A 12070-nucleotide genomic window follows, 5' to 3' on the forward strand; every position below is an offset into this window, starting at 1 on the left:
TGTAGTAGGATTCTACCGGTACCTCTACAGTAGAATCAGTGATGTATGTAGTGTAGTAGGATTCTACCGGTACCTCTACAGTAGGATCAGTGATGTATGTAGTGTAGTAGGATTCTACCAGTACCTCTACAGTAGGATCAGTGATGTATGTAGTGTAGTAGGATTCTACCAGTACCTCTACAGTAGGATCAGTGATGTATGTAGTGTAGTAGGATTCTACCAGTACCTCTACAGTAGGATCAGTGATGTATGTAGTGTAGTAGGATTCTACCAGTACCTCTACAGTAGGATCAGTGATGTATGTAGTGTAGTAGGATTCTACCAGTACCTCCACAGTAGGATCAGTGATGTATGTAGTGTAGTAGGATTCTACCAGTACCTCCACAGTAGGATCAGTGATGTATGTAGTGTAGTAGGATTCTACCAGTACCTCTACAGTAGGTTCAGTGATGTATGTAGTGTAGTAGGATTCTACCAGTACCTCTACAGTAGGATCAGTGATGTATGTAGTGTAGTAGGATTCTACCAGTACCTCTACAGTAGGTTCAGTGATGTATGTAGTGTAGTAGGATTCTACCAGTACCTCTACAGTAGGATCAGTGATGTATGTAGTGTAGTAGGATTCTACCAGTACCTCTACAGTAGGATCAGTGATGTATGTAGTGTAGTAGGATTCTACCAGTACCTCTACAGTAGGATCAGTGATGTATGTAGTAGGATTCTACCAGTACCTCTACAGTAGGTTCAGTGATGTATGTAGTGTAGTAGGATTCTACCAGTACCTCTACAGTAGGTTCAGTGATGTATGTAGTGTAGTAGGATTCTACCAGTACCTCTACAGTAGGATCAGTGATGTATGTAGTGTAGTAGGATTCTACCAGTACCTCTACAGTAGGTTCAGTGATGTATGTAGTGTAGTAGGATTCTACCAGTACCTCTACAGTAGGATCAGTGATGTATGTAGTGTAGTAGGATTCTACCAGTACCTCTACAGTAGGATCAGTGATGTATGTAGTGTAGTAGGATTCTACCAGTACCTCTACAGTAGGATCAGTGATGTATGTAGTGTAGTAGGATTCTACCAGTACCTCTACAGTAGGATCAGTGATGTATGTAGTGTAGTAGGATTCTACCAGTACCTCTACAGTAGGATCAGTGATGTATGTAGTGTAGTAGGATTCTACCAGTACCTCTACAGTAGGATCAGTGATGTATGTAGCGTAGTAGGATTCTACCAGTACCTCTACAGTAGGATCAGTGATGTATGTAGCGTAGTAGGATTCTACCAGTACCTCTACAGTAGGATCAGTGATGTATGTAGTGTAGTAGGATTCTACCAGTACCTCCACAGTAGGATCAGTGATGTATGTAGTGTAGTAGGATTCTACCAGTACCTCTACAGTAGGATCAGTGATGTATGTAGTGTAGTAGGATTCTACCAGTACCTCCACAGTAGGATCAGTGATGTATGTAGTGTAGTAGGATTCTACCAGTACCTCTACAGTAGGATCAGTGATGTATGTAGTGTAGTAGGATTCTACCAGTACCTCTACAGTAGGATCAGTGATGTATGTAGTGTAGTAGGATTCTACCAGTACCTCTACAGTAGGATCAGTGATGTATGTAGTGTAGTAGGATTCTACCAGTACCTCTACAGTAGGATCAGTGATGTATGTAGTGTAGTAGGATTCTACCAGTACCTCTACAGTAGGATCAGTGATGTATGTAGTGTAGTAGGATTCTACCAGTACCTCTACAGTAGGATCAGTGATGTATGTAGTGTAGTAGGATTCTACCAGTACCTCTACAGTAGGATCAGTGATGTATGTAGTGTAGTAGGATTCTACCAGTACCTCTACAGTAGGATCAGTGATGTATGTAGTGTAGTAGGATTCTACCAGTACCTCTACAGTAGGATCAGTGATGTATGTAGCGTAGTAGGATTCTACCAGTACCTCTACAGTAGGATCAGTGATGTATGTAGCGTAGTAGGATTCTACCAGTACCTCTACAGTAGGATCAGTGATGTATGTAGTGTAGTAGGATTCTACCAGTACCTCTACAGTAGGATCAGTGATGTATGTAGCGTAGTAGGATTCTACCAGTACCTCTACAGTAGGATCAGTGATGTATGTAGTGTAGTAGGATTCTACCAGTACCTCTACAGTAGGATCAGTGATGTATGTAGTGTAGTAGGATTCTACCAGTACCTCCACAGTAGGATCAGTGATGTATGTAGTGTAGTAGGATTCTACCAGTACCTCTACAGTAGGATCAGTGATGTATGTAGCGTAGTAGGATTCTACCAGTACCTCTACAGTAGGATCAGTGATGTATGTAGTGTAGTAGGATTCTACCAGTACCTCTACAGTAGGATCAGTGATGTATGTAGTGTAGTAGGATTCTACCAGTACCTCTACAGTAGGATCAGTGATGTATGTAGCGTAGTAGGATTCTACCAGTACCTCTACAGTAGGATCAGTGATGTATGTAGTGTAGTAGGATTCTACCAGTACCTCTACAGTAGGATCAGTGATGTATGTAGCGTAGTAGGATTCTACCAGTACCTCTACAGTAGGATCAGTGATGTATGTAGTGTAGTAGGATTCTACCAGTACCTCTACAGTAGGATCAGTGATGTATGTAGTGTAGTAGGATTCTACCAGTACCTCTACAGTAGGATCAGTGATGTATGTAGTGTAGTAGGATTCTACCAGTACCTCTACAGTAGGATCAGTGATGTATGTAGCGTAGTAGGATTCTACCAGTACCTCTACAGTAGGATCAGTGATGTATGTAGTGTAGTAGGATTCTACCAGTACCTCTACAGTAGGATCAGTGATGTATGTAGCGTAGTAGGATTCTACCAGTACCTCTACAGTAGGATCAGTGATGTATGTAGTGTAGTAGGATTCTACCAGTACCTCTACAGTAGGATCAGTGATGTATGTAGTGTAGTAGGATTCTACCAGTACCTCTACAGTAGGATCAGTGATGTATGTAGTGTAGTAGGATTCTACCAGTACCTCTACAGTAGGATCAGTGATGTATGTAGTGTAGTAGGATTCTACCAGTACCTCTACAGTAGGATCAGTGATGTATGTAGTGTAGTAGGATTCTACCAGTACCTCCACAGTAGGATCAGTGATGTATGTAGTGTAGTAGGATTCTACCAGTACCTCTACAGTAGGATCAGTGATGTATGTAGTGTAGTAGGATTCTACCAGTACCTCCACAGTAGGATCAGTGATGTATGTAGTGTAGTAGGATTCTACCAGTACCTCTACAGTAGGATCAGTGATGTATGTAGTGTAGTAGGATTCTACCAGTACCTCTACAGTAGGATCAGTGATGTATGTAGTGTAGTAGGATTCTACCAGTACCTCTACAGTAGGATCAGTGATGTATGTAGTGTAGTAGGATTCTACCAGTACCTCTACAGTAGGATCAGTGATGTATGTAGTGTAGTAGGATTCTACCAGTACCTCTACAGTAGGATCAGTGATGTATGTAGTGTAGTAGGATTCTACCAGTACCTCTACAGTAGGATCAGTGATGTATGTAGTGTAGTAGGATTCTACCAGTACCTCTACAGTAGGATCAGTGATGTATGTAGTGTAGTAGGATTCTACCAGTACCTCTACAGTAGGATCAGTGATGTATGTAGTGTAGTAGGATTCTACCAGTACCTCCACAGTAGGATCAGTGATGTATGTAGTGTAGTAGGATTCTACCAGTACCTCTACAGTAGGATCAGTGATGTATGTAGTGTAGTAGGATTCTACCAGTACCTCCACAGTAGGATCAGTGATGTATGTAGTGTAGTAGGATTCTACCAGTACCTCTACAGTAGGATCAGTGATGTATGTAGTGTAGTAGGATTCTACCAGTACCTCTACAGTAGGATCAGTGATGTATGTAGTGTAGTATGATTCTACCAGTACCTCTACAGTAGGATCAGTGATGTATGTAGTGTAGTAGGATTCTACCAGTACCTCTACAGTAGGATCAGTGATGTATGTAGTGTAGTAGGATTCTACCAGTACCTCTACAGTAGGATCAGTGATGTATGTAGTGTAGTAGGATTCTACCAGTACCTCTACAGTAGGATCAGTGATGTATGTAGTGTAGTAGGATTCTACCAGTACCTCTACAGTAGGATCAGTGATGTATGTAGTAGGATTCTACCAGTACCTCTACAGTAGGATCAGTGATGTATGTAGCGTAGTAGGATTCTACCAGTACCTCTACAGTAGGATCAGTGATGTATGTAGTAGGATTCTACCAGTACCGCTACAGTAGGATCAGTGATGTATGTAGCGTAGTAGGATTCTACCAGTACCTCTACAGTAGGACCAGTGATGTATGTAGTGTAGTAGGATTCTACCAGTACCTCTACAGTAGGATCAGTGATGTATGTAGTGTAGTAGGATTCTACCAGTACCTCTACAGTAGGATCAGTGATGTATGTAGTGTAGTAGGATTCTACCAGTACCTCTACAGTAGGATCAGTGATGTATGTAGTGTAGTAGGATTCTACCAGTACCTCTACAGTAGGATCAGTGATGTATGTAGTGTAGTAGGATTCTACCAGTACCTCTACAGTAGGATCAGTGATGTATGTAGTGTAGTAGGATTCTACCAGTACCTCTACAGTAGGATCAGTGATGTATGTAGTGTAGTAGGATTCTACCAGTACCTCTACAGTAGGATCAGTGATGTATGTAGTGTAGTAGGATTCTACCAGTACCTCTACAGTAGGATCAGTGATGTATGTAGTGTAGTAGGATTCTACCAGTACCTCTACAGTAGGATCAGTGATGTATGTAGTGTAGTAGGATTCTACCAGTACCTCTACAGTAGGATCAGTGATGTATGTAGTGTAGTAGGATTCTACCAGTACCTCTACAGTAGGATCAGTGATGTATGTAGTGTAGTAGGATTCTACCAGTACCTCTACAGTAGGATCAGTGATGTATGTAGTGTAGTAGGATTCTACCAGTACCTCTACAGTAGGATCAGTGATGTATGTAGTGTAGTAGGATTCTACCAGTACCTCTACAGTAGGATCAGTGATGTATGTAGTGTAGTAGGATTCTACCAGTACCTCTACAGTAGGATCAGTGATGTATGTAGTAGGATTCTACCAGTACCTCTACAGTGGGATCAGTTGTAGGACCATCAGTAGTAGAGGTGTCTGGTCCTGATCCAGAGGCTTCAATTCGAGCCACACTGAGGAACTCACTGAGAGGATCCTTCTCCTTCTCCAAAGCCCCAGCCTGGCCAGACACATCCCACCTGGACCTCTTCCCTGGCTCAGAGGGCTTCACAGCTACACAGAGAGAGACGGAGAGACTCAGGGCCAGGTTTACTAAGCAGTGTGTGATGTCATGTGGTGTCTTCACTAGGACTCTGAAGACCAATGGAATAAGAGCTCTGTGTATTATTTTTTTTTCAACCCTTCAAACCTAAGCCAGTCAAATAACTACTTCCTGACCACATGCTTTCTATTCAGAAAGAACTGAAGTGCCAATGAATGATAATGACTTTAAAATCAGCCTTCGAGAGGTAAAGGCAGAGCGTGAAACAGCAGATCCTTTTACTGATCATGTCATTTAAAGAGCACAAGCTTCACTCATCCACACAATAGGATAAAACAGAAGCCTTCAAAAGTCACTTTAAATCAGATGAAATGAACTGGGTTGGTAGAGGCTCTGATATCTGTGTCTTGATAAAGTGGAACTGATTGTTTGTTACCTTGTGGAGCGGGGGAAGCACTAGCTGTTGGACTCTCTGATACAGTCAGGAAGTTAAACACAGAGAACTTGTCTCTCTTCACTTTGGGCATTCCCACGAACCCTGACCTGGAAAGAAAACAACAACAACAGTTAGAGCCCAATGCCATGACACACAAGCAGTACCCATTGAGTATTAGTATTCCTAGTACCATTCGTTCCGTGGTGATCAAGTGTGTACAGTACAAGTCAAAAGTTTGGACACACACTCATTCCATGGTTTTTCTTTATTTTTTACTATTTTCTACATTGTAGAATAATAGTGAAGACATCAAATCTATGAAATAACACATATGGACTCATGTAGTAACCAAAAAAGTGTTAAACAAATCAAAATATATTTTATATTTGAGATTCTTCAAAATAGCCACCCTTTGCCTTGATGACAGCTTTGCACACTCTTGGCATTCTCTCAACCAGCTTCATGAGGTAGTCACCTGGAATGCATTTCAATTAACAGGTGTGCCTTGTTAAAAGTTAATTTGTGGAATTTCTTTCCTTCTTAAATGTGTTTGAGCCAATCAGTTGTGTTGTGACAAGGTAGGGGGGTATACAGAAGATAGCCCTATTTGGTAAAAGACCAAGTCCGTATTATGGCAAGAACAGCTCAAATAAGCAAAGAGAAACGACAGTCCATCATTACTTTAAGACATGAAGGTCAGTCAATACGGAACATTTCAAGAACTTTGAACGTTTTTTTCAAGTGCAGTCGCAAAAACCATCAAGCGCTGATAAAGAAACTGGCTCTCATGTGGACCGCCACAGGAATGGAAGACCCAGAGTTACCTCTGCTGCAGAGGATAAGTTCAATAGAGTTACCAGCCTCAGAAATTGCAGCCCAAATAAATGCTTCACAGAGTTCAAGTCACAGACACATCTCAACATCAACTGTTCAGAGGAGACTGCGTGAATCAGGCCTTCATGGTCTAATTGCTGCAAAGAATCCACTACTAAAGGACATCAATAAGAAGAAGAGACTTGCTTGGGCCAAGAAACACGAGCAATGGACATTAGACCGGTGGAAATGTGTCCTTTGGTCTGATGAGTCCAAATTTCAGATTTTTTGTTCCAACCGCCGTGTCTTTGTAAGACGCAGAGTCGGTGAACGGATGATCTCCGCATGTGTGGTTCCCACCGTAAAGCATGGAGGAGGAGGTGTTATGGTGTGGGGGTGCTTTGCTGGTGACACTGTCTGTGATTTATTTAGAATTCAAGGCACACTTAACCAGAATGGCTACCACAGCATTCTGCAGCGATACGCCATCCCATCTGGTTTGGGCTTAGTGGGACTATCATTTGTTTTTCAACAGGACAATGACCCAACACACCTCCAGGCTGTGTAAGGGCTATTTGACCAAGAAGGAGAGTGATGGAGTGCTGCATCAGATGACCTGGCCTCCACAATCCCCCAACCTCAACCCAATTGAGATGGTTTGGGATGAGTCGGACCGCAGAGTGAAGGAAAAGCAGCCAACAAGTGCTCAGCATATGTGGCAAATCCTTCAAAACTGTTGGAAAAGCTTTCCAGGTGAAGCTGGTTGAGAGAATGCCAAGAGTGTGCAAAGCTGTCATCAAGGCAAAAGGGTGGCTATTTGAAGAATCTAAAATATATTTTGATTTGTTGAACACTTTTTTGGTTACTACATGATTCCATGTGTGTTATTTCATTGTTTCCATATCTTCACTATTATTCTACAATGTAGAAAATAAGTCAAAATAAAGAAAAACCCTTGAATGAGTAGGTGTGTCCAAACTTTTGACTGGTACTGTATGTCTATTCTGTGGGTGTACGTGTGTCTATTCTGTGTTCGTGTGTCGTTTGTGCATATTCTCTGTGTGTGTGTGTGAGTGTGTGTGTCGTACCCAGGGTAGGGGTCAGGTACATTGAACCTCTTGCAGAGAAGTTTGTCAGGGTGCCATTCGAACGAGTCTCTGGTCAGTTTCCCAAACATCTTCATCATCACAGCTGCCTGCTTGTCATCCACATCATTCTGAAGACCAAAAAAGGCAGTACAGAGTCTCAACCCACTGAGCCTCATCACAGCTGCCTGCTTGTCATCCACATCATTCTGAAGACCAAAAAGGCAGTACAGAGTCTCAACCCACTGAGCCTCATGCCCAATCCTGGATCCATAGCCTGTAACCCAAATGCACTTGTGTAGATCTGAAAGACTTGAAGATGGATAGATATAAAAATGGTAATAGCTCTAATAATCTAGTTGGCATTTTGAGCATATAGCTCGCACCCATTTTACATTTTAGTCCTTTAGCAGACACTCTTATCCTGAGCGACTTAGAGGAGGAATTAGGGTTAAGTGCCTTGCTCAAGGGCACATTACATTTATTTTAATTTTTTTATCTAGTCGGCTCAGGGATTCGAACAAGCAACCTTTGGATTACTGGCCTAACGCTCCTGCCACCAAACTGCTCAGGGGGTACGGGCTAGGTGACCGTCTAGAATACAGTGTCCATCCACATTGAAGAGTCTGGAAAGGTCATAGGGGAGAGTTTGGTTCCCCCGCTGTCGATCATGATGATAAAGGATTAGACATCAAGGCTGGGTCATAGATAGACATAGAATAGCAATAGACCACAATGAGACCATAAAGGCTGGGTCATAGATAGACATAGAATAGCAATAGACCACAATGAGACCATAAAGGCTGGGTCATAGATAGACATATAGCAATAGACCACAATGAGACCATAAAGGCTGGGTCATAGATAGACATATAGCAATAGACCACAATGAGACCATAAAGGCTGGGTCATAGATAGACATATAGCAATAGACCACAATTACTTGTCATTGTTAACATGTGGTCCTCTGTAGCTCAATTGGTAGAGCATGGCGCTTGTAACGCCAGGGTAGTGGGTTCGATCCCCGGGACCAACCATACGTAAAAATGTATGCACACATGACTGTAAGTCGCTTTGGATAAAAGCGTCTGCTAAATGGAATATTATTATTATTATTATATAGAAATATGCCTCTGTGTGTTTTGTTTGTAAGCTCAAATGGACAGTGAGCAGTGACGTCCAACTGACCCTCAAAACCCCCAATACTTTCTCTGACTGTTATCGTAGAATATGTTGAATTTGATTACTGTAACCAATTATTGCAAGGCACATTATGACGCAAAACCAAGCTATTAACAGAGATGAACGAGGAAGTAAGGCTTTAAGATAATGTGCTTGAGATCTGTACTAAGAGATTTCTCCCGGGCGCCCGGTCATGTCTGCTTGCTTCCACCCGTAACGTCCCTGCTCATCTCTGTCAACAAAACATCTCATTCTCTGGAAGACATCCTGATCCCCCCCCACCCCAATCCTTCAACATTATGGTGAAGCTCCCTACCTCCTGATCTCGCGTCACCTCCACAGTGTCTGCCTCCACGGCGTCATCATGTTTCCCTCTGGTGAAGCGACAGGACAGAGAGGAGCTACTGGGCTTGTAGAGGAGAGCCGCTCGGACAAACTCATCCCTCTCTCTCCCTCTCTCCCACTCTGTCATGGCGGGGTCCAAGCTCAACTCCAGGGCATCTGGACACAGAGTTGGTGGGACACGGTGAGATTCGTGATGATAAAACCGTCATTGGAATCTTAGTGGATAATGCAAGTTTGAGAGGAATGCCCTAAAAGCTGATTCTTCTGAAAGTATTAAAATGCTCTCCATTTCTGTGTTCTACATGAAAAGTATGTGGTTGTATTATCTTAATAGGCCATAATAAACATTAAAAATACCATATTGTCATTGTCAAGCACTTTGTCTTTATTAAATGTCAGTTTAAAGCAGTGCTCTGTACCTCGGTCTCCCTGTTTGAGCTTGTCTATGTAGAGGTCGTAGCGGGCCTGTTTATGAGCGGTCCTCTCAAAGGGTTTGAAGGTCTGTCCTGCCTGTGCCTGGGCTGCAGGTCCACTCCACACACTCAGAGCTTCCTGCTGCTGCTCTGCTGGGGGTGCAAACCTGGATGGATGAATTCAACTGAGACTCAGTCATATGACGTTGCCAGGAGCAGCAGGATATTGTAGGTGAGAGCGATACAAGACGTTGCCAGGAGCAGCAGGATATTGTAGGTGAGAGCGATACAAGACGTTGCCAGGAGCAGCAGGATATTGTAGGTGAGAGCGATACAAGACGTTGCCAGGAGCAGCAGGATATTGTAGGTGAGAGCGATGCGATACAAGACGTTGCACAAACAAAACATATCAGTGCATGTTCAGGGGTGTTCTTCACACTGCTACAACGTGATATCTGATGCAACGTGATATCTGCTACAACGTGATATCTGATGCAACGTGATATCTGCTACAACGTGATATCTGCTACAACGTGATATCTGATGCAACGTGATATCTGCTACAACGTGATATCTGATGCAACGTGATATCTGATGCAACGTGATATCTGATGCAACGTGATATCTGCTACAACGTGATATCTGATGCAACGTGATATCTGCTACAACGTGATATCTGATGCAACGTGATATCTGCTACAACGTGATATCTGATGTAACGTGATAGCTGCTACAACGTGATAGCTGATGTAACGTGATAGCTGCTACAACGTGATATCTGATGCAACGTGATATCTGCTACAACGTGATATCTGCTACAACGTGATAGCTGCTGCAACGTGATATCTGATGTAACGTGATAGCTGCTACAACGTGATAGCTGATGTAACGTGATAGCTGCTACAACGTGATATCTGATGCAACGTGATATCTGCTACAACGTGATATCTGATGCAACGTGATATCTGCTACAACGTGATATCTGATGCAACGTGATATCTGCTACAACGTGATATCTGATGCAACGTGATATCTGCTACAACGTGATATCTGATGCAACGTGATATCTGCTACAACGTGATATCTGATGCAACGTGATATCTGCTACAACGTGATATCTGCTACAACGTGATATCTGATGTAACGTGATATCTGCTACAATGTGATATCTGCTGCAACGTGATAGCTGCTACAACGTGATATCTGCTACAACGTGATATCTGCTACAACGTGATAGCTGCTACAACGTGATATCTGCTACAACGTGATAGCTGCTACAACGTGATATCTGCTACAACGTGATAGCTGCTACAACGTGATAGCTGATGTAACGTGATATCTGCTACAACGTGATATCTGCTACAACGTGATAGCTGCTACAACGTGATAGCTGATGTAACGTGATATCTGCTACAACGTGATATCTGCTACAACGTGATAGCTGCTACAACGTGATAGCTGCAGGACCACAACAGCAGAAAAGATGCAACGTGGAGTGCCTGGATACAGCCCTTAGCCGTGGTATATTGGCCATATATCCCAAACCCCCGAGGTGCCTTATTGCTATTATAAACTGGTTACCAACATAATTAGAACAGTAAAAATAAATGGTTTTGTCATACCCATGGTATACCACGGCTGTCAGACAATCAGCATTCGGGGTTCGAACCACCCAGTTTATAATACAAGATATAGAACACTGGACTACAATACATTACAAGATATACAGTGGGGAAAAAAGTATTTAGTCAGCCACCAATTGTGCAAGTTCTCCCACTTAAAAAGATGAGAAAGGCCTGTAATTTTCATCATAGGTACACGTCAACTATGACAGACAAAATGAGAAAAATAAATCCAGAAAATCACATTTTGTAGGATTTTTAATGAATTTATTTGCAAATTATGGTGGAAAATAAGTATTTGGTCAATAACAAAAGTTTCTCAATACTTTGTTATATACCATTTGTTGGCAATGACACAGGTCAAACGTTTTCTGTAAGTCTTCACAAGGTTTTCACACACTGTTGCTGGTATTTTGGCCCATTCCTCCATGCAGATCTCCTCTAGAGTGTCTTGTTTTGTACGCTTTGTACAAAATAATAAAATGCAGGACGACAGGATATTTATAAACGTACCTCTTTATTAACTAGCTATAACGTGCATGTCCATGTGTCTCTGGCCATGATCATCTTAGAATGACCTCACCACCTGGGTGGTCTTAACCAATCATTGCACAGTATGATGCATCCAATTACAATTCAGTATGGTGACACATATGAATATTACATCCCCCTTCTTTTAAAAAAAAGAAAAAATATGTGGAACAATAAAGCGTTTCTTTTGAATATATGCTCTGTAGTTTGAACTCGAGGTAAGTAACCATTTAAACTGCACCAACTGCATCAACATAACAGACAAACAATGATTCAGCATATTGTTATTTTTAGAACAAATATTTCTCAGCAACTCAGCTTT

The 12070-nt window shown here is 42.2% G+C and overlaps 1 protein-coding gene across 6 annotated transcripts in view; it reads right to left on the bottom strand.

The window, feature by feature from the left end:
• Positions 1–12070, bottom strand: part of gpatch1 (G patch domain containing 1) — a 46873-nt gene that overhangs the window by 2459 nt on the left and 32344 nt on the right. For 4 of the 6 annotated variants that reach the window (XM_045217928.1, XM_045217927.1, XM_045217926.1 and 1 more), the window contains 5 exons: positions 9602–9762; positions 9154–9338; positions 7659–7864; positions 5758–5864; positions 5154–5332 (listed from right to left, as the gene is read on the bottom strand). In XM_045217928.1, coding sequence (XP_045073863.1) covers positions 5154–5332; positions 5758–5864; positions 7659–7864; positions 9154–9338; positions 9602–9762 — 838 coding nt within the window. The remainder of the gene's footprint in view (positions 1–5153; positions 5333–5757; positions 5865–7658; positions 7865–9153; positions 9339–9601; positions 9763–12070) is intronic. The other 2 variants (XM_045217931.1, XM_045217929.1) reach the window with 1 other exon arrangement.

This window comes from Coregonus clupeaformis, unplaced genomic scaffold, assembly GCF_020615455.1.
Source record: "Coregonus clupeaformis isolate EN_2021a unplaced genomic scaffold, ASM2061545v1 scaf1273, whole genome shotgun sequence".
In the NCBI taxonomy this organism is placed as follows: domain Eukaryota; kingdom Metazoa; phylum Chordata; class Actinopteri; order Salmoniformes; family Salmonidae; genus Coregonus; species Coregonus clupeaformis.